Source organism: Urocitellus parryii, chromosome 9, assembly GCF_045843805.1.
Source record: "Urocitellus parryii isolate mUroPar1 chromosome 9, mUroPar1.hap1, whole genome shotgun sequence".
Lineage (NCBI taxonomy): Eukaryota > Metazoa > Chordata > Mammalia > Rodentia > Sciuridae > Urocitellus > Urocitellus parryii.
The window spans coordinates 133,829,156-133,853,610 of record NC_135539.1 but is presented as its reverse complement, the minus strand read 5'-3'; the positions used below and the strand labels follow the sequence as shown (position 1 = coordinate 133,853,610).

The following is a 24,455-nucleotide window of genomic DNA, read 5'->3' as shown; positions in this document are numbered from 1 at the left end:
GCCATTTTACATTTAATCTTTACCCTCTAAATTAGGTTTTGTTATCCTCCTTTTCAGAAGACCCTGAATTTTAGACTAAGCTACCCAAAGTCATATAACTAGTAAGTGGTAGAGCCTAGAATTCAAACACAGATGTGTCTTATTTCATAGACTGGGTTGTTAACATGCTGTTATACTGTTGAATCATGATAGGTGGTAGAGAGATAATAAGTGAGGTTTAGTCCTTGTATTAGAGGAATTCTTAACTTTGGGTTTTTGATCATAGTTTACTATAATTATGTTATGGAGGAATAGCTAATTGATTTTGCCCTAGAAAGCAAAGCATTTATATTGGAAGTATCTATAGTAATGGTATATATAAATTGGATACTAGAGATTGAGTGTGATTCTATCACATGGGTAAGAGGAAAAAGGACATTGGGGGCAGTCTAGACGGAAAGAGCAAAGGCATATGTGGAAATATCCAGACATGGTTAAGGAAATCTGGTTCACTGGATATGTTGAAGAGCCAGCAGAATGAAGTTGGAAAGGAGCTGGAAGGATCAGGGGGATAGGGCTTAGAATATTATGTTAAGGAGTTTAAACATTTTCCTGGGTGTGAACTATAGAGGGTTTTAAATAAAAGATTAGGGAGAGGAATCAGTTCAAAATAAGATGTATGATTTTGGAGAGATCGACATCAAAGACAGAAAAACCAAATAGTATATCCTAAGATAATGAAGGCTTAAATTAAAATTTTAATAGATTTTTATATGTACTTTTTCACATTTTAACATTTGAAATCAGATTTTCTTCCAATTAATGCTATGTCATAGTTAAGTTGGTAAACTTTTTTCATTCTTAGAAGTATATATATCCAACAATGATGTAAGTTACTAGTAGTATCTTAGATTTGGTGAAATGTGTTTGTAACAATATATAGCATCTCTTGAATGGTTACTGGGTGTCAGGAAGGTAGTAGATACAGTCATCTAGCATTTGTCACATTTAGTAACTCACATGAATGTGATCCTTACAATAGGCCTGTTGATGTATGTTTATATCCCATTTTATATAAAAAAATCATTTAAGTAATTAGGCAAGGTCACACTACTAGTTCGTGGTGGAATCAAGATTATGAACCAAGGCCTGTGCTCCAGATTCTAATCTTTTATCATTTTGTAGGTTTTCTGTGCTGTGGTTCCATTGAGGTAAGAGAAGGGTTGAAGGGGAAGGATAGATTTAAAATAAATTTGGTAGTCAGAACTGTCAGAACATTTGCTACAGGGACTAATAAATACTCATGGAATTTGGATAAAAGGTACTATTTGAGATCAGCACAATTCTTGAGAACATCCTTTCACTGGCTTCCAAGAAGCCTCATAGAATATCTTTATCTTGGTGAATTCACTGTGGTTCAAATTCTGATTAGAATTGGTCTTTTCAGTGACTCTAGATTGATGGGCTTGGGCAATAGTATTTAATAAGTGATTTACTGAATGTTATTAAGCTTACAAGGGAGTGATGTGCCAGTTTACTAATTCACAATGGGAAATGTACCTAGCATTCACATTCTAGGCTCAAATGTTTTTCTTATCACCAAGTTATTTCCCTGTTCCTTCCACCAACATACAAGGGAAGATGAATGATAACCAGAAAGTGACTGACTAAGTATGTGATTAGAAAGGGAGAGTTAAGCACCTTATGTAATGTTGTCTGGCCAAGGTCCTATGGTGTTTGGATGGGTCAGGTTCTTGATGGGATATCTTTTTCCCTGGATATAACACACACACACACACACACCATTTTCCCCATCATGTTAGGGAGAAATAAATGAATGAATGAATGAATGAATGAATGAATTTATTCATTTTCATCATGTTGGGATTTGAACCCAGGGCCCCATGCATGCCAGGTAAGTATTTTACCAGTGAGCATCCCCAGCCCCTGTATGATGCTTTTAATGTGCTGCCATTCTTTTTGTTTTGAGACCTTCCTAACTCTGATCCCTGCCTTGTGTTTCTTTTTTTAAAAAAACCTTAATACTACCTGTATGGGTCCATACTATTTCATAACTCTGCATGTATCTTTTAATATGTTGTATGTTGCTTTTAGAGTTTAGTTGGACTTTGAAAGACTAATATGAATTCTGATTTTATTACTGTTAGATGTAAGACCTTTCTGAGCTTCAGATTCTATGTGTAGAACAGTGTAAATGACCAACTGTCTCAGCAATTGTGATATTGTAGGTATTTAATAAGCGATTTACTGAATGTTATTAAGCTTACAACGGAGTGATGTGCCAGTTTACTAATTCACAATGGGAAATATACCTAGCATTCACATTCTAGGCTATATCTTGTAGGCAATAATAGTATGTTATTTTACTATCAAACCAGACCAGGCACTTGACTACTATAGGTTTTATCACTGACAATCTTACTGTGTTCTTGATAGACAAACTATAGAATATAATGGAGCTTTCTGAGATACAGAAAATGTTCTGAATCTTCATTTTCCAATATGTGGCCATTAGTTATGTCGCTTTTAAGTACTTGAAATATGGTTAATGAAAGAGAGGAACTGAATTTTTAATTTTAGCTACTCAAAATTATAATTTTAATAGCAACATGTCACTAGCAGCTACTGGATACCTCTAAAACTTAGATGGTTTACAACCATGGCAAGAAGAACAAATTATCTCAATTTAATTTCCTTTTATTGCACTGTCTCTGTGTGATTACAATTTTTTTTTTTTTTTTGGTTATTCTGGGATTCCTAGCATCTGTGACAGCAGAGGCCAAGATTCTAGGCCTCTCTGTGAAATGCCTGTTCATCTGCCTTGAACCAGGGTCTTATTTCTAAAATGTTGAGTAGTGTTTCTCAAAAATGAGTACACTGACTGGTTTGGATATGACAAAAAGAGTTTGCTGATAAATTCAGAACACAGTTGTTTTTTGCTTTCTTTTAGATTTTAAGAGGTTACGGGCGTTGAGACAAAACATAGGTACTCTTTGTTGATAAATTTGTCCAACTAATGGTAAGGAAGATAGGATGAACTTTTAGGAATGAATAGAATAAAACAAAAAGTTCTTTCAGGTTATATGAGATCTTCATATTTGAAGGTGATAAAGTAGCTTTAATTTTAACTAAATGTGTTGATTAAATTGCATTTTCTTCATTTTACTGGCTATGACACTTTTAAAAAGCCAGTTTATTTCTCCAAATTTTGGTTTTCTAGTGCCTAAAGTGGGGATAATATTTACCTTGCAAGATTATAGTGAGGGGGCTGGGATTGTGGCTCAGTGGTAGAGTGTTTTCCTAGTACCTGCGAGGCCCTGGGTTCAATCCTCAGCACCACATAAAAATAAATAAAATAAAGATATTGTGTCCAGCTACAACTAAAAAAATAAATATTAAAAAAAAAGACCGTAGTGAGAATTAGATGTAATAATATCTGAAATACAGGAAAGCCTGACTTGATACATTTTATAGTTATTATTTTATATCAATAAAAATAGCCATGGAAATAACTTTTTGTATATTTAATGGATATTTGTTTTAGTATGTTGATACTCAATCTTTTTGTATAACCAAACCTCTTTTTGGGGTCATGCATTTTCTTGAAAACCAAATGATTGTAGATGGACATTTAGAATTCATTTGGTATGTTTTGAATATGGTTGGACCTCAGAGGTTTATGTGTTGAAGGCATGGTCTCCAGTGTGGTAGTGTTGAGATGTTGGAACTTTTAAGAGGTGTGGCCTAGAGAAAGGGGGTTAGGTTATTGGGATCCTACCATTGGAAGGGATTAATGTCAATTCTCATAGGATGCTAATTAATTCCTATGAGAGTGTTATTATCAAAAGAGCTAGCCAGGCTCCTCGCTGATTTACTGGCTTCCTTTCTCACCATGTGATTGTTTCCTCTTACATGCACTCTGATCATGATACCATCTGCCAATGTTGTGATGTAACCAGAAGATCTTTACCAGAGCTCAGTAGTACTAGTTCCATACTATTGCATCTCGAGCATATTCATTCCTAAATAAGTCCATCTTAATAAATCTCTTTTAAAAATATAGTTCTTACCCTTAGGTATTTTGTTACAGAAATAAAACTCACCATTGCCTCAGAAACTACATTGTGACAAAATGAGTCACTTTATTTCATAGATTCTAAGAGGCACATTTCCCTCTTCCATATCCAAACACCATTAATATTGGATGTCATAGTTTAATTGTACGTAAAATAATGATATCCCTTAACAATTAATAGTATCTTAGATTTGATTAAACAGTATTTTATTAATACAAACATCTTATATATTGTAATGCAGTAGCATATTTGTAGGAAACATTATTTGGCCAATAGATAATGGTTAGTTTATTAAAGGTTTGCAATGAAGTGGTCTGTTATAGCTTAGATATGAGGTATCCCCCAAAATCTCTTGTATGAGACAATGCAAGAAAATTTAAAGGTGAAAGATTATGTTATAACAGCCTTAACCTAACTAGTGCATCAATCTACTGATAGGGATTAACTGGCTGGTAACTGAAGGCAGGTAGGACAGGACTGGAGGCTATGGGTTACTGAGGGTATTCCTTTGGGATGTATATTTTGTACCTGGTGAGCAAATCTCTCTTTCTCTCTTTTTCTCTCTGCTTCCTGATTGTCATGGCCTAAACTGTTTTCCTCCTCTACATCCTTTTGCCATGGTGTTTAGCCCCTCCTCAGGCCCAAAGCAACGGAGTTGGCCATGTATGGCCTGAGACCTCTGAAACCATGAGTCCCCAAGTAAACTTTCCTCCTCTAAAATTGCTCATCATTTGGTCACATTGGCGAAAAAGCTGACTAAAACCTGGTCTGATACCCATTATATGGGTCTTGAGTTGTGGCTCAGTGGTAGAGCACTTGCCTAGCAGGTGTGAGACACTGGGTTCGATTATCAGCACTGCATATAAATAAATGCATAAAATAAAGGTTAATCAACTTCTAAAAATATTTTTTAAAAATCATGTTTATAATCACATAGGAGATAACTTTGCAGAATTTTTTTATTATTTTTTGTTTTCTTTCAGAGAAAAGAATGAGAGCACGAGAATGAATGTTATGTTGTGTCAGCTGTTCTATTTGAGCAAAATCAACATGCTTTACTAACCTGGATGAACTTTTCTATATGTTAAGGAGGGCTGGAAGGCAAAAACATGAAGAACTTCTCTTGTATCTAGCAAATGAAAGAGTCATGAATTTTGTACAAAAAGGGAAAATATAAATGAAATTTGGGAGAAATGAAAAGGGACTTTGTAGTTTGATATTTCATTATCTGGAAATGCTATAAAATAATTCAATAAAAATAACAACAGCTGACATTTAAAATTAGCTGAGAATCTGATCTTAGACACTTAGATTTTTACAATAGTAAAGTCTGTGTGGTTTGTAAACATTTTGAATTTGTGCTTTGATAGATACTGTGGATTATAAAAGTTGAGGTTATTTTGCTGTCTGTCCTCAGAGACTTCATAGCTGGTACTGTAATAATGTAAGAATAAGCTATACAGACTTAATTAGTACAAGAGAGCATTTTGTTAAAGTTTTATTTTTTTATCAGGGTAAGATCCTTTGATAGAGAAGAAGCTGACTTAATCTTCTGTCAGATCTGTTCCAGTTCAGGAGTGTGACTGTGTGACTTTTCAAGGACATTTAAGTTAAATCATACTGTTGGTGACTTTGACATAGGAACGTGATTTTCTTTATTATTGCCAAATAAATCACTTGAATGTCATAGTATTTCTTTCCATAGTTTTTACTCATTATAGGAATAAAATTTGAACTACTTTGTCTGAGAAAAATCAATGATGTTGCTTATGATCTAATAACTACAAAAATGTCTTTCAAATCTAGCTTGCTATATTAATTATCGATTGTTGTATAGCAAGTCACCCCAAAACCTAGTGGCTTAAAACAGTAATAAACATTTCTTGTCTAACAGTTTTTGTGTAGCAAAAATTTGGGAGCCACTTAACTGAGTAGTTCCGGGTCAGGGTATTTTGTGAGGTTGCAGTCAAGATGTTTGCTGGGGCTATAAAGCCTCACAGGGCTGGAGAATCCAGTTCTAGGATGACTCAGATGGCTTGCATGTTTGTGCTAGCATTTTTTAAGAGGTATCAGTTCTTCACCACTGTATCTTTCCTTAGGGCTATTTGAGTTTTTTCATGGTTGGCTTTCCCCAGAGTGGGTGATCCTAGGGATAACAAGGTGAAAAACAGTGTTTTTTATGACCCATCCTTAGAAGTTGTATTCTGCCATTTCTGCAATAGCCATTTTTTAAAAAAATGTGTGTGTGTATATATATACACACACATACACACACATATACACACATATTTATATATATTGTAGATGGACAAAATACCTTTATTTTATTTATTTATTTTTAATGTGGTGCTGAGGATTGAACCCAGTGCCTCACACATGCTAGATAAGTGCTCTACCACTGAGCCACAACCCCAGCCCCTGCAATATCCATTTAATTACATAGATCAGCCCTATTTAGTATTGAAGTGTTACTGCCAAAAGGAAAGAATCATCAGGGGGTCATCTCAGAGGCTGGTTATTACATAGAATATAAAAATCTAATAGTATAGGGAAGTTTTGGAAATAAATAGGAGAATATCAATATGTAAGAGCCCAAAGTAAGAGGTAAATTTTGAAATGTTGTTGTCTTTCTTGAAGAAGTATGGATTGTCAAAAGAGTAGTACTTGGTAATATCTGGGCAAAGGACTTTTAACCGTTAGTTGGTAAAATGGGAGTCTTATACCTTAGAGAGTAGTGTTAAAGTAGTGTGTTTAAAATGCTTACAAACAATATCTGATAGTAGATGTTCAATAAATTAACTAGTATTACTTTTCTTATTCATCAGTATTTGTGGCTATCGTATACTTAGTTGTCACATATATTCACATATATTCAGTAGGGCCCCATTGCTCTACTGAAAGTAATTCTTGAAAGTCACCAGTGAGCAATGATCCTCAAATCTTATTACCTCTTTTTAATTATCTTGGTCTGTAAGCAGCTTTTGATAGTTTTTAATATGTCTTCCTTCTTAAAATGCTCTTTTACTTCCCAATGGCTTTTTAAAAAAATTGTGGTAAAATACATATAAAATTTATCATCCTAATCATTTTTAAATGTACAGTTTAGCAGCATAAGTTTATTCATATTATCTTGGAACCATCACCATACATCTTTATAACTTTTTATCTTGTAGAAAAGAAGGTTTTCCCTTGTTAAACAACAATTCCCCATTTCCATCTCCCTTCAGCTCCTGATGTCCACCATTCTACATTGTCTTTAGGGTATTGACTAAGAACCTTGAAAGTACCAATCGTACAGTATTTATCTTTTTGTGAGGGGTTTATTTCACTTAGAATAATGTTCTCAAAGTTCATGCATGTGTGGCATAATGCAGAATTTCCATTTTTTTGAGTGAATAATATCCATGCATCTGTTGTTCAATGCTTGGGTTGCTTCTGTGTTCTACTTTTTGGGAATAAGACTACCGTGAAAATGAATATTTTAAACCCTGCTTTTAACTCTTTTGGGTATATATCCAGAAATGAAATTGCTGGCTCATATAGTATCTTTTAAAAACTCTTTTTTGAAGAACAGCAAATATTATATAATATAAAATTATTAGTGTTTTTTTATACCATACTATTTTGATTACTATACCTATAACTTTGTAGTAAGTTTTAAAATCAGTTTTAAAATCTTTTAAAAATTGTTGTGGCTATCCAGGGTCTTTTGAGAGTCCCTATGAATTTCATTATAGGTTTTTTTATTTCTATAAAAAATATTGGGATAGATGATTCCACTGAATTCATAGAATACTTCTGGTAGTATTTACATTTTAACAATGTTAGGTCTTCCAGTCCAGGAGTATGGGATGTTTTCCATTTATTTATGTCTTCTTTAATTTTCTTTCAACAATGTTTTGTAGTTTTCTTGTACAAGTCTTTCACTTTCTAAATGCTTTATTTTAGTTTTTGGTATTATTGTAAATAGAATCAATTTGTTTCTAGGTTGTTATTTCAAATAGTTTCCTTTTCAAATTATTTTGTTAATATAGAAATGCAACTTATTTTTGCATGACTTTGTCTTTGACTTTGATCAACTAGTTGCTGAATTCATTTATTAGTACTTTTTTTTGTGTGTGTGTGTTTGTATGTGTGTGTGGAGTCTTTAGGGTTTTCTATATATAAGATCCATCTGCAAGGAGATCATTTTACTTTATTCTTGCCAATTTGGATGCCTTTTATTTCTTTTTCTTGCCTAATTGCTCTGGCTAAAACTTGCATTACTATGTTGAATAAAAGTGGACGAAGTGGGCATCCTTGTCTTGTTCCTGATCTTAGAGGAGAAGGTTTCGGTCTTTCTCTTGTACTAATTAAATCTATATAACTCATTCTGACATTATTATAGTATCAGTTATAAAGTCTGTGAGGACAGAGAGCAATTTTACTTCAACTTTTATAGGCCACAGCATCTCTCAAAGCACAAGTTCAAAACATGTTTGTAAACTGCACAGACTTTCTTATTGCAAAATCTAAATGTTTAAAATCAGCTTCTCTGCTAAAATTTTAATGTCAGCTCTTGTTATTGAATTATTTTATAGTATTTCCAGTTCATTAAAAACAGGAAAGTATCCTAATTAGAATAAGTTATACTCCATGTTGTGTGTAATATGTCAAATTATACTCCACTGTCATGTACTATAAAGAACAAATAAAAAAAAAACAGGAAAGGAATTTTAATCAGTATAGCTATACTGGGAAGCACCAGCATTTCCAGCCTTTTCTTTGGGAGTACTGACATAAACTCCAAGATTATATATAAAAAGGGACTAGAAGTGTAAACTTTCTTGGTCAGATTATGGTCTGGTTGATCATTATTTCAGGATTGGTTAAGCAGTGATAGTAAGTTGTCTGGGGTATAGTTTTGCATCATCACAAGATGTTTATTGATCAGACCTGTTGTTCCTGGAATCCAAGGTGACTGACTCAAAGCAAAGGAAACAGATACAAAATGAGACAGAGATGCTAGAGTTTTTACATTTGCAGGCCCAAGGTAAGAGAGTTTTTAGCAAAACCAGTTCCAAGTCTTTGTTACACAATGAATAATTACAGCATAGATCCCTGACATTTGTAGGGTTAGTGTCCTTTTGGCCTGTGTTTGCACCCTGGTCCAGGAACATGTGCACAACTGCCTGCCATAGGGCCAGGAGAGAGGAATGAATAGCTTCTGCTGTGCTAAGCGACGAAATTGATTAGGATTCGCTCCAGTTTACTATCTAAGCCTTCAGTAGACTCTAAAGTTCCAAAATAGTTACGACAGACAGATTTTGCCATTGAAGTTGTATAGAGAGACCAGTGCTTCTACTCCATCTTCTCAGAATCCTTTCTTGGAAATTAGATTTAAAACAGTGTTAAGGAGAAGGTGTTTCAAGTGGAAGCAATATTTGTAAACAAAGATACAGATGGAAGAACTATTGAGGTTTCTAAATAATAATTCATTTTGGCTTGGGAGTTGCATTGTAAAAATGAAAAAAGTTAGTCAAATTGTAAAAATGAAACCGGTTTGGAAGATAAACCTGGAAAGATGTAGAGTGGAGATCATTCTGAGTGACTTAAAAGCCAGTATGGACTTTATTTTTGTGAGCAGAAAAATCAGACTAGTGCTTTGGTATTTTGGAAAGATTGATTTGGAAGCAGGTTTTTTAAATTTTTTTTTTAGTTGTAGATGAACAAAATACATTTATTTTATTTATTTGTTTTTTATGTGGTACACAGGATTAAACCCAGTGCCTCATATGTGTTAGGGAGGCACTCTGCCACTGAGCCACAATCCCAGTCTGGCAGCAGTTTTTAAAAAGAGTTAAAGAAATGAAAATTTATAGGTGGGTAAACCAGTTGAGAGTCTGTTGAAATAGTTTAGATAAAAGTATAGAAGAGAATGAATGCAGGAGAAGTTTTGGTAGCAAAATTGGCTGAACCAGATCTGTAAATGCACAAGTGAAAATAAGAAAAAATTAAGAATGTGCATTTCTCTAGGATAGAGACTTTTATTTTCCTCATGATATGTTTCAGCTGTTTAGAACAATGCCTGGCACACAGTAGGGACTTTATAATTTTTTGTTGGAATGAATGAGACCATGAGCCACAATCCCAGTTTGGGATTATTCACAATGAGATTATGAATCTGTGATTTGGATACTGGTGATGACATTAATAGAAATAAAGATCATGAGTACATCAGGTTTTGCGGGAAATTTCTGAACATTGTGAATTTGTGCTGCTGGATATGTAGCCAAGAAAATACATTCAGGGATGTCCATATGGAAATAGTGAAAACCATGTAGGGGGGTGTTAAAGTATATAGTGCAGAAATTTATAAACGTGAATATAACATGACATATTCCAAACTAGTTCATCTTATTACAAATTATGTATATTTATATATTTAACATACATTTAATTTAATAAAGTCAATACAATTTAATGTTGTAACAACTTTTGCATATTAAATTGCCTCTTACTGTGTACTTTCAAATGTCATAAAAATTTTTTAATGTGTGTGATGTTTTATAATACTGTAGGCTTTAGGTTAATGTACAAAAGCACTTTTCAATTAGTATTATAAGAATTTATGTTAGGCTTTTATTGATGTTAAGGATTATTTCTATAACCAAAACAGATTATTTTTGTTAAGGGATAGAAATGAATATAATTTAAGATGTTGAATTGTGTTCTATATGTATAGTATGAATTGTAATGCATTCTGTTGCCATATATAACAAATAAAAATTTAAAAAAATGTTGATTCTTGTACAGGACATGAGAAAATGCTAGATTACTGCTTTTGAGGATTATAATTTGATTTACAGACTGCTTTGTGTGTTTTAGCATCAGGAAAACACTTAATTTGTAGATGACGAGATAAACTATGTTAGATGTAATTGACTTGCACATTAGTCACAGACTATCCAGTATTTCTGGTGAAATAAACCTAAAAGGGAATGCAAAAACAGGAAATGGAAACTGAAAAAGAGATAATTGGAGAATTTTTCTAGGGGCCTGTAGGTCAGCATATAAAATATATATTTTAAAGAATATATCTAGGGCTGGGGATGTGGCTCAAGTGGTAGCGCGCTCGCCTGGCGTGTGTGCGGCCCGGGTTCGATCCTCAGCACCACATACAAATGAAGATGTTGTGTCCGCCGAGAACTAAGAAAAAATAAAAAATAAATGTTAAAATTCTCTCTCTCTGTCCCCCTCTCTCTCACTCTCTCTTTAAAAAAAAAAAAAAAAGAATATATCTAAATTTCTATTTAAGAGCTGCATTTGGTAAATTGATTCAGTTAAAAATGTGTCTATAAATTTCATCACATTGGGAAATATTAATGGGTTATGACTACTTTGTTTATGAAAACAAATATTCCTTGCACTTCTTCAAATGCCTGTTGTTTATTTTATTGTCTATTAATCCACTAGATTGTGATGTGCTGAGTTTAAATGAATGTTGAAATGAGAAGTTAAATTTTTTTTGTGTGTGTTTGGTGCTGGGGATTGAACCTAGGGCCTTGTGCATGTGAGGCAGGCACTCTACCAACTGAGATATATCTCCAACCCCAAGTTAGATATTTTTATTGATGGCAGTGATAATATTTATAATATGTTATATATGAGCCTAATGGGGAAGTAGGAAGTAGGTCTGTGAAAGCTCTCTGTGTTCTGGAAAGGAGATTAGAGATTATCTATTTTGGGTTATTAAAAATTAACAGCATTAAGAAATTTATTTTAATGTTCTCATTAAACATACATGTTAAGTTTGAACTATACCAATTTATATTATATTGTACAAAGTTTAAATTTTTTATATTGAATAATTAGGAGATGTTATAGAAAGAAAGCATACTCAACTGGAATCTGCATATATTCAGGAGTCTGTAGGTTTCCTATGAGAACTAAAAATATTTTGTGGTTACATAATTAATCATCTGAAAATAAAATAGGAACATATTCTAGGTCATCTAGATTACTATTTTATAAACTAGCAATGCCAGGAGATTGCAATGTCTATGTTTATGCTTGTTGCATCATATTAGCTCCATGTTTAACTATACTACTAAGAGTTGTTAACAACTGGTGACTTGGGGGTATAGCTGAATTTAAGAATGCTTGCCTAGGGCTGGGGATGTGGCTCAAGCTGTAGCGCGCTCGCCTGGCATGCGTGCGGCCCGGGTTCGATCCCCAGCACCACATACCAACAAAGATGTTGTGTCCGCCAATAACTAAAAAATAAATATTAAAAATTCTCTCTCTCCTCTCTCACTCTCTCTTTAAAAAAAAAAGAAAAAGAAAAAAAAAAAAGAATGCTTGCCTAGTATTTGTGAAGTCTGTGTTCCATCCTCAGCACTGCAACAACAGCATAACTGGTTGAGGCATATCTCATGCATGATTGATATTATTCCTGCCTTAGCCCATGGTATGATGTAGTTTGTCATTGTTCAAATTCTATTATTAGCTAACATTTTTTCAGCATATTTTTATGTTCTAGGCAATGTCCTAAGTACTCTTCATGTATGATTGTGAGTCAAAATTAGTATAAGAATTTATGTTTTGAGAGTTTTTAATTCTTAATATAGATCTGTAAGCTATGTGTAATCACTATTCCTGTTTTACAGATGAGGCTATTGAAGTACAGAGATAGTTATTTTCCTAGGGTTGCACAACTCCTAAGTGTTAAGAGTTGTTTTTCATACACATTTTCTGACTTGAAAACTTCTAACCACTCTGCTGTGCTGCCTTACTGTATAGTTAAGTGCTTAGAAAATTATATCAAAGTAGGATAGGCATTCCAAACTCAAAAGAAGGTATATTTGTGTCAGTCATCACTTTCAGCTGAGCGCAGTGGTATACACCTATAATTCAAGCCATTTGGGAGGCTGAAGCAGGAAAATCTCAAGTTTGAGGACAGCCTCAGCAATGTAGGCTTTAAGCAATTTAGTGATACCCTATATCAAAGTGAAAAATAAAAAGAGCTGCGGATATAAGCTCCTGGGTTCAATCCCCAGTACCAAGAAACAACAACAGATTGTGAATCTTTTTCCTTTATGTTAATATTATTGGTAGTATAGTATTGGTTTGTGGCTATTTTTATTTATTTAATTTGTAAGATTTTACTGTTAACATGAGTTGTTTTAAGCACTAGGAGTTTTGTCCTAGTTTATGTTTCTATAGATTTCAATAACATAAAAATAATTTATCACTCGAAGAGAGTCAAATGATATGAAAGATTGCTTTTAAGCCTTTGAAAATCAAAAAACTTCAGGAATGCACATGAATTCATATTGACTTATATAAATTCAGAGTTATATAAAAGTATTGGATTTTCTTTAAAATAAAAATGAATTGAAGAAACTCCTTTGAATTCCAAGTGCAGATAAGTGCTTTGAATGGACTCAGATGAACAGTCCATAAGTACTAATGTAGACAATACCCGGGAAGTTTTTTTTTCCCTGTTCCTGATGTGGACTATCGATTATCACAGGCTATAGAGTGGTCCTATATATGGAGTTCTCTAGACAGTGTTACTACCAAAAATATAGAATGTCTCTTAAATCAGCGGAAAATGAAGTAGCAGTGATTTCGCTGAAATTTGTCTTGATTTAATTAATCTGAATGAAGACTATTATAATTTGTCTTTTTAAAAAAACTTTAATTTACATGAACTTAATTTGGTAAGCTTTGCTTTTGCAAATTTAATTCATTTTCATCACATGTCAGAAATTCTACTTAGTGTGCTTTGTGTATCCTTTTTAATTTTCTCCAGAGAGGAAACTCTTTTGAATTCAAGAACTATTAAGCTCCTACTGTATACAAGTCACTTTGCTTGTTGACAGTTTATTTGGTTCCTGTTAGCATTATTTAGTTTTGGCACACATTCCTGTTATACCGCACAAATAGTAAATCTTCATTCAGACATTTGAGCTTCTGATATTACTTGTTGGGATAGATTTATTTCTGTAACTATTCTCTGGCTAGCTTTTTAAAATTATTTTTTCCTCATATTTTTCTGCTACTTTTTTTAGTTGTAGAAATTTGTTCTGCATTCATCAATCTTTTACTCATTTATCCTCTTGAAATAGCCTGTCAGAGAACAGTAATATGACCATACTCTACCTGTATAGGACTTCGATATAAAATTTAAATCTGTCAGCTGAATGAAAGACTTTTTTTTAATGTTTGATAAGCTCTTTAGAAATAACTTCTTATTTTAATCTAGAAGTTAGTGGTCCCTGAGACATAAAATTGTAAAGAAAATACTGAGTGTGTATGTAATGTTCTTAAAAGAGGTTCCAGATTTTTGTCACTGTCACCTAGGGTTGATTACAAACAAGTTTAAGAATAAGTGCTTGGTAAAAAAGAGAATAATTTTAAAATGTAATCTTAGAAAAGTTGTGTTTGACTAATAAAGGTTTTCTAAAGAGTTATAGTGTGGTGTAGTGTTTTGTGTCACCATTTCTTTTAACACCAAATGCGTTTCTTTTTTGACAACAACAGCCAGGTCTCCAACAGCAACTGTGTGTCTGACAATTCAGTTCGCTTCAGACATTACCTACCTGTTGTTAGCACAGACTCCATAGATTAGTAAGGGTTCTTTATAACTGTCCCTGTTTAAGATGTCAGCTACAAGTGGGGTGCCAGACTTCTGCCTGTCTGACTGCAAATATGGGGATTCCCAGAACTCTCCCTCAGATTTGACAATTTGCCAGAATAATTCCCACAGAAAAATACTGAGTGCAACAGATGGATTATAAAAGGGACAGTTTTGAAACAATCTAATAGAAGAGAAGCATAGTGCAAGGTATAATGGTGAGTATGGCATAAGAGCTTCCACGCACACTTCTCACCTTGATGTGTTCACAAATATGGAAGCTCTGTGAACCTTGATGTTCAGAGGCTTTTATGGAGGTTTCATTATACAGACTTGAAATCATTTCTGTTAGTGATTGAATTCTATCTCTAGCACCTCTTCCTTCTTCAGAAGTTTGGTTGTGGGGCTTAAGTTGTAATATTCTTTTTTTTGTTGTTGTTGTTCCAGGTATTGAACTTAGGGCCACTCAGCCACTTAGCCACATCCCCAGCCCTGTTTTGTATTTTATTTAGAGATAAGGTTTCACTGAGTTTCTTAGCACCTTACCTTTGCTGAGGCTGGCTTTGAACTCCCTGGGATTAACAGGCATGAGCCACTGTGCCTGGCAAGTTGTAATGTCCTAATCGCTTGTTTTTTCTGGTGGCCAGTCCTTATCCAGAAGATATCTGGGGTCCTTCCCACCATTGATCCATTTCATTAGTAAAACAATACATTCCAAAGGTTTTAGGAGCTCTATGCCAGGAACTGGACACAAAGACCAAATATTTATTTTCTATTATACCACAGTTGCATTACTATATTGCCTTAAATTCTATAGAGTGAATCTTATTGAATATTTTTGAATTTAAATATATGTAACATTAAAATATTATAGATGTATACTTTTCCTACAAACACTTTCATAAAATGAGTTAGAATGAACAGACATGAATTGATTTAAATATTTTAATTTTCATTGTTTCATTGGAAATCTTTTTACTGTACATTGTTAGGCTTAGTTAGTCATGGTACTAACAGGTTGATCACTAACTGAAAACAAATAGTAAATTCACTTGGAAAAATGTTATTGGACTTGAATACTTAAAAAAAAAAGTAGATTATAAGTAGATTACCCTGGAGGTTTACTTCTTCCTTTTTGGTACATATGTGCTTGAATAACTGTACACCAGTGGTTCTGAGGAGGGGCAATTTTCCTTCCCAGGGGATATTTGATATCTGGTAATCTCAGAACTAGGAGGTGATATCTAATGTGCCTCTAATCACCAGGGATGCCCCTAAAAACTCTAGAATGCACAACACTCCCTACCCCTAAAGAATAAAGGTGAAGGAACCCTGCTATAGGTCCTTTGGGGAATTGTCAGTGTTTAGATTGTATTCGAAGCAATGGTACCGGATAAAGTCACTAAGCTTTTGACTAACCTCTCAGCCTTGGAGCCTTATCTACTCATTGCTTGAGCCATTTTGATTGATAGGGAGAACTACTTCTTACACCTTTGCCCAACTACTTCTTGAGAGAACAAACTGTAACTATCCAAATTATTTAAATATGGTTGTTAACTAAGAAGAAAACTATAAAACCTGTAGTATCTTTATAGTTCTAAACTCTTCTGGAGGACCTTATAGAACTCTACTGGAAAGTATTTGTATACAAGATGAGAATTTTAAAGATACGTTGCACAACAGTGTGAATATACTTAACACTACTGAATTGTACATGTAAAAATGGTTAAGATGTTGAATTTTATGTTATATAAATGTTACTTCCCCACTCAAAAACTGTATTTGTGTCCAGTTCTTCATATTTTCTTATGCAGTCCCCAGGACTTTTGCTCTCAGTTTATTTCATTCTTTTTTCTTAGTCTAAAGGGCTTATGATCTCTCAGGTGATTTTTTTCATTCTTTTCCAAATGCCCTTTAATTTTAAAGTTTACAAATTGGCTCTCTTGTTAAAGATTGGATAATATTTAATGGATTAGTAAAGTTAATTGATGTATTTCATTAAATTCTCAATTTAAGGAGCTATAAGTAGTCATTATACTGGATATTGGAAAAGAAGTAAATATGTGTATTAAGAATTGTAATAAAAACAAAAGGATAGCATTACCTTAGACTAGGTAGAGGGAAGTAAAAGGAGGGGAAGGCGTGGGATATGGGGATAAGAAAGATAGTGGAATGAAACAGACATTATTACTTTATGTATGTATGTGACTGTATGACCAATGTGATTCTACAATATGTATAATCAGAAAAATGAGAAATTATATCCCATCTATGTATGATATATCAAAATATATAAGTGCATTCTACTGTCATATATAACTAATTAAAACATAAATTTTCTTTTTTAAAAAAGAAGTGTTTAGCTCCAGATGCTTTTGATATAAACTCTACTATTTATTTCATGTGTTGCTTTTCTTTCTTTCTGATAGGCTTTCAAGGAAATGCTGTATTCAGCTCAGGACCAGGCACCTTCAGTGGAAGGTAAGATGAATTACCCTTTAGGGTTAGTGACATAAAAGCTTTTTAAAAGGAAAGCTGTGATAAACAGCAAAGTCTGAAACCAATATATCTTTACCCATTGTCTTTTTTGCTTTTGATAATGTAATCCATTTTTTTCTAATTCGTATTTACCTATGGTGAATCTTGTATTATGCTTGTATGTCATCCGAGAACTGTGACTCATTTATTACTTTAATCAAAGTTTTATCTATGTCTTGCTTCCATCCTTCAGTGTATTTTTATATCTGTCCTCCATTCAACCATCAATCTATCCTTCAGTGAATCATTCATTCATAATTGGTTAGGGCAGCAAGTTTTTCCTTTGTATGTACTACCTTTAGAGTGGGACTAGTAAAACAATGGAGGATGTTTACTGGGTGTGTGTGTGTGTAAGCAAGCATGTGCATAGTTATAAAACAACTGACATGAAAGCAGTGGTTATCTCTCCAATTATCTTTATTAAATCTTTTTTTTTCATTACCTCAGCTTCTACTCACTACCTTATTGTTTATAGGGTTGTTTTGATAGGTTTGGAGAGATGCATGTAAAAGTTGTATGAGTTCTGTGTCAGGAAATAATTAGGAACTAATTTAGAAACTATGCTTGAGAGAGTGTTCCTTCTGAGGCTGGATATTCTTTTAAAAGTATGCATCAGATTTTTTAAGGGGAATGATGTGAAAACATATTTGTTAAGAATATTCTTACAGTGCATCCTGGATAATATTTTTATGAGAGCTCACTAGTATTCTTTGAGGTCATTCTGGGGGCATGCTACTAGAGGCTTATTTTTTATGACATATGATAGATGATTAAAGTATTTAGTAAGACTATAGCTCTATAAATATAAATCTTATTTGTTTAATGACACAGAAATACATGTTTTTCATCTTGAAACATTCTGAATTAAGAATGTGCTTCTTCACAGCATGTCAAGATTTTATCTCTTACTATTATAAACCAGCTAGGTATTGGCAGCAAGGTATTAGTTTTATAATATTTCACTTACTTTTGGATTATAATGTATTTATTTCTTCAACATTTAACTCAAGACACTTGAGATTTGAAAATATTTAGTTTTTTACTGAATTCTCTCTTAGTACTTAGGTACTGGGGAATGAATACAGGGGGACTTTACTACAAAGTTACATCCCCAGCCCTTTTTTATTTTTTATTTTTGAGTTAGATCTCACTGAGTTGCTGAGGCTGGTTTTGAATTTGCCATCCTTCTCCTTAGCCTCCTGAGTAGCCAGGATTACAGGTGTGTTCTATCATGCATGCCTGGCTGAAAATAGAACTCTTAATTGCAGTATTCATTTGACATTAGAAATATTAAAAATTTTCAGTGACAAAGAACAGTAGAAAATAAAGCTTTTGTATTTTTTACCTTTTTCTTCTTCCTCAATGGTGTATGAGTTACTTTATGGAATTAATTTACTTGGATAAATGTTCACACCTTTTTTGGTGGTGGTGGTTGTGGTTGGGGGAAATGATCTGCCCTCTTCCCTCCCCAAGGATACTTTTGAACTCAGATGTATAAAATTTATATATTATATTTAAATCTATTTTAATTTTCATTCTGAATTAATTTCAAGGGAACTTTTAAACTTCCTTTTTCGATCTTTAAGTGTCTTGGGCTAGGGGCACAATTCAGAAGTAGAAAGCTTGCCTAGCATGCCCCAGTTCAATCCCTAGCTCTAGAGGAAAAAGGTAGCCTCTTTTATTTGGAAACATTAATATCTTTCAATGTTGATTTGTGATAAAAACATGAAACTCTTTAACACTCAACTTAGGTCACAGGATTGAAACAAAAAAGTCACTGATATTTTTAATTGAAAGGGATTTTAAGAGATCATTTTAGATTTGTGCCTTCTGGGACCAAGTGAAGGTTGCATGGCTTAATAATGACAGGATTACTGTTGATCAATGTGTCAACAAAAGAGAATTTTAGAGGTTAAACCTTTTAGACGCATAAGACTTTTTTTGTATGTTGATTTTACCTTTTTCCCCAAATGTTATCTTTGAATAAAATTTTTAATTGTACATTTCCTTGAGTTTCTGTATTTTTAAAAAGTTTTTATAAACATTACTTTGCATGGTACTAGACTATTTAACTTATTGGTTAAAAAAAGCTAATTTTATCTTTTAGGACATAAATTGACGGAATGCATATAGTTTTTACACCAATATAAAATTGAAAAACAGTAAGTTGAACCATTGTTAAGTTGGGGACTATCCATAACTTATTTTTTTAGTTTCTGTTTGTTATCAATACATAGAAATAAATTGATTCTGTAGTATGAAAAAGAAAATACAATGTCATTTACAACTTTTCTAAATAAAATGAAACATTTAATTGTAAATCTTACAAAATATGCACAGAATTGGTAATTATAAATTACTGATGTAAAAAAAAAATCACAAAAACCTAAATAAATGGAGACATGTCATGTTACTGGAGAGGAAGACTCAAAATAGTAGACTCATTTCTCCCCAAACCTATCTATAGTTTCCAGATCGAAACAAGTTTATTCAAAAATTGAGTGGGAAATGCTGGGGAATGATATTAGCCAAATTTTATTATTACCTTGTGTACATATATGAATATGTAATAACAACTCGCATTAATATGTACAACTATAATGCATTAATCAAAAGTGAGGAAAGAATATAATAATAAAAAAATTTCTAAATGTTCATAAGGAGCAAGAAAAGTAGATTATTCATTCATTGTTGATGAAAATAAAAAATTGTATAATTACTCCAGAAGAGTCTATGTCAGTATTTTCCAAAATTAACATACTGTCCAGCATTTGTTCTCTTCAGCATTCGTTACAAAGGAGTGAAAACTTATGTTTACATGAAAACCTATATATTAATATTTGTACCAACTTTATTCAAAATTCCCCCAAAATGAAAAATAAAAATAACTGAATTTTAAAATAAATAAATTGATTTCTGCTAACTTTATTACTCTATATAGTTCCCAGAAGTAGTGTATTTTATCTAATTCTATAATTAGATAAAATACATTAGGTAACAATAGGTAGAGAGTTTAAAACAAGGAGAACATGAAAATGAAGATGAAATAACGATAGATTAGATACCATCAGTTCCTGGAAGAGAAGAAGAATATCAGGTTAAAAAACTAAGGAAATCTAAATAAATGATGGACTTTAATAATAAGGTACCATTATTGAATCATTAATTTTGACAAATGTATCATACTCTTGGAAGATGTTAATGATAGGGAAACTGGGTAGTGAACGTATGGGAACTCTCTGCTATCTTTGGAATTTTTTGGTAAATCTAAAACTGTGCGTAAGTAAATACTTTATTTAAAAAGAAAGTAGATACTATAATGATTTATATAGTTGCCAGAAGCCAATTGTAAATTTAACTGAATTTTTAGAGTTCAGAGGATAGAGGAGAACATGATTTCAAAATTCACATAAGGGGGCTAGGATTGTGATTCAGTGGTAGAACACTTGCCTGGCATGTGGGAGGCACTGGATTTTCAGCACCACATATAAATAAATAAATAAAATAAAGGTCTGTCAACAACTAAAAATAAAATAAAATAAATGTGTGAGGCGCTGGATTACAACCCCAGGACTGGGGAGGAAAAAAAGTTAGGATACAACTATACCTTAAAAGAAATTCACACAAGGTAAATTTATACCAGCTCCTCAGGAAAGGTCAGCTTTTACTGAACCTGAGATTTAAGAAACATTTTTGCTTTGGTTTGTGTGATAATAGTATCTCCAATAACAGTTTTACAAAAAGCATGCATGAAGGCTGGCTTCTTGTAATTCAAAGAGGTAATATAAAAACTTACTGTGACCTGAAATTCCTCATCTGGTCCTGTTCCAACCATTTAACTTTCTGCATTTCTTCCCTTGTATTTTAGGATCCTATCACATTGCTTTTCTTTTTGTATCTAAATCAGGCTGAGCTTACCCTTGCATTAGAGCTTTTCTCTGTCCCACTCTTGAGAATCATTAGAGTGTTCATGGCTATGTCCTTCAGGAGCCTTCTGAATATCTAGTCTAACGTAGTCAGTCACTCAATCATATTATATTACATCACCTTGTTTCATTTATTTTTTTTTCATAGCATTTGCCACTTTCCAATCTCTTCTGTAGGTATGCATGTTTTCAGATTGATTTATTAATTCTGTATCTCTGTGGAATATAAGTGTCTTAAGACCAGGGATTTTTTAAAAAATATTTTTTAGTTGTTGATAGACCTTTATTTTTTATTTATTTATATGTGGTGCTGAGAATTGAACCCAGTGCCTCACTCATGGCCAGATAAGCGCTCTACCGCTGAGCCACAGTCTCAGTTCCCAAGACCAGGGATTTTTATCTTTTAACTGTTTCATATCTAGTATCTCAAAGAGGCAAGAAGTTTATATATTTACTTCTTAGCACAACAATGAGTAGTAATAAAAATGAATCCTTACATTCAGTCTTACATGAAGCCAAAAAAAAAACGAGTAAATTAACTCTTTAAAAAGAGTAAATTAACCTGACTTCTTTGTGGTTTTGGTTTTTTCTTTTTTTTCATTTTAAAATTCTCCTGATCTAACACTTTTTGGTATAGCATTTTACCTGCTGACTGGATGCTTAAACATCTTGTTGCTGAACCTGTAATTTCAAAAGGTAGTATTCTTTAAAATGAGTAGATGATGTGAGATTCTAGTTTTAAAGGTTTTGTGTTTTTGTAGCATTGTGTTGTTTTGATGCCAGGTCATGTTGAGAAACCTCATTCTGCAAACTGTTGAGGGACATGTGTTTTTTTTTTTTTTTTTTTTAACAAGACACTAAACCACTTTTTCATGTTTTTCTTTCAAAGATAGATGATTTAAAAGAGCCTGGGTGAGCTGTTTGAGGATTTGTTTCATATTATATTTACTCAGTTGAATAAATTTTGGATTCTATTTGAAATAAAATAGAAAGACTTATTGTTTGAGGGTAAGGATATAGCTTTATAGTACCACACCTGCCTAACCAGTATGAGGCCCTGGATTGGATCCCAGCACTGCGAAAGAAAGGAAGGAAGGAAGGAGGAAGGGAGGGATAGAAGGAAGGAAGGAAGGAGGGAGGAAGGGAAAGAAGGAAGGATAGAAGGAAGGAAGGAAGGAGAAAGAAAAAAGATTTATTGTTTGATAGTTTTCCTTTTATATTTTGCTTCTTGCTATTTTTCTGCCATTTCTTGTTTAGTTTCCCCATCTTCTCCTCAGTCTTGAGTACAGAATTTTGAGGAACATTTTGACTTAGGTTCATTCTGTTTATTCTCCTTGGTTAGCAGATATCTTACAGTTTTCCTGAGCTCCTTAGAATTCAGATTTTAGTGACATTGAAGATGAAAGTATGCTTGTAAATTATTCATTCTGTTTATACGCTTGAATGAACAGAGTCCACTCTACTTCAGGCATCTTCTTCGTTTCCTATGTCCCCAGATCTCTGTTGTTTTAACAAATATGAACTTTTTTTTTTTTTAGATTCTGGAGAATGGAAGATTGGATTGCATTTTTGAAGTTAATGAAATAGTTTTTGCATGTGTAGGATTACTGTTAAATATGTACATACATAATACATTTCCTTTTCATGTTAGCTATAATCTTGTCCTTTCTCCCCAGTTTTCCATTTTGTTAGGCTGCATCATTCTCACTCAAAAACATTATTTACATGACTTCTCACCAGAAATAAAAACATTTGATATTTATAATAGGGAAAGCTGTATTAATTTGCTACATTTTTAACTGGGTAACTGTGAAGGGTAGCTTTTCTAAAAGTTTTATGTTAGTGTTTTTTTATTATTATTATTTACTTTTTATTTAAAAATTTTTTTCTAATTGTAGATGGACACAATATATTTATCAATGTGGTGTTGAGGATTGAACCCAGGGTCTCACATGTCCAAGGCAAGCACTTTACCACTGAGCTTCAACCCCAATCCATTGTTAGTGTTCTTTTGCTGGTATTGTGCATTAGCCATTTATCGTCTCTTTAAAAAAATCCTTCTACTTAAAGTGGTTTAATGTTGCATGAGAAGACTATGCCAGGGATTGGTAATGAATTAATCCTCTGAAATGAAATGCTGAATTTCTCTTTAACCACCGCAACTTTGTTTTGAGAACCACAAAGAAATATAGATGGCTAAGAGTGGAAGAGCTGAGCCAGCAAGATAATGGTCATTTCTTTAAGAATGACATATTTTCTTTCATTAGCTTCCTGTGAAAGGGATGAAAAGACCTGATTGATATTCGAAGTCATGTAATGGAGTTATTTCTGAAGGGTGTGCCTTATTGATCCTTGTTTCATGTTTATGTTAGAGAAGGATTGCATATTCATTTGTATTGTCTAAATGACAGTTTGCAGATAACAAGGATTATTACCTTAAAAAACAGACTTGTGTATTTAAAGCTACTGCCAACTTCAGTGTAGCTCACTTACAGGAAAGGTATGCTTCTAAAGAACAAATAGCATTACTATTTGAATAAAAAAAATATATACCTCACTTTAGAATTAGAGAATCAGATGTAATTTAATGCTCATTCTTAGACATTAGATAATAATAGGAACAGTAAATTATATTATAAAAATAAATTCAACCTAGAGTAGCATGCAGATGGAAAGCTGAAAGAAATGAAGAGCTTTGAATACAGGCTTATAATTTATTTTGTGACACTGTTGAGCACTTAATAAATATCTTCAGTGTTTAAAATTTTCACTTATAAAAATTTAAAACTTAAAAAATCATTAATTATCACAGTGCTATTTCTTTTATTAAGTTTGAGGGAAGGTCATGAAATAAAGAAAGGATAACTATAATACATTAAATCATGAAACAAAAAAACTCTGGGAATTATTGGTGTAGACTCTCAACTGTGGAGAAAAAGATAACAACCATGTGAATGAATCTGATAATTTCAGGTAGAATTTCCTAAACTAGCCATTAGAAAGCTAGAACAATTGTTAAAGCTTAAAGTTGGTGAAGTTTAAAGTAAGACAGGTTCCTCTTTGGCCTTTCATTTTCCTTAGGTAAGGCTACTTTAGTTGTTTGATGAAGAAACAGTGAAAAAAGGTAGAAAGAAGCATAAGAAGTTATAACCAGCAATAGTTTTCCAGCACTAGGTATATATTATTGAATAAAAGAAAAATTCCTTCCTTCAAGTTAATTATCACTCTCGAAAAATCATTTAATAGAGCAACAACTGGGGCTAGGGATATGGCTCAAGCGACTTGCTCGCCTGG

The 24,455-nt window shown here is 33.0% G+C and overlaps 1 protein-coding gene across 1 annotated transcript in view; it reads left to right on the top strand.

The window, feature by feature from the left end:
• The window catches only part of Xpr1 (xenotropic and polytropic retrovirus receptor 1), a 179,671-nt gene that overhangs the window by 10,522 nt on the left and 144,694 nt on the right, over positions 1-24,455 (top strand). The window contains exon 2 of the mRNA XM_077802388.1: positions 17,127-17,178. Within this exon, the coding sequence (XP_077658514.1) occupies positions 17,127-17,178 (52 nt within the window). The remainder of the gene's footprint in view (positions 1-17,126; positions 17,179-24,455) is intronic.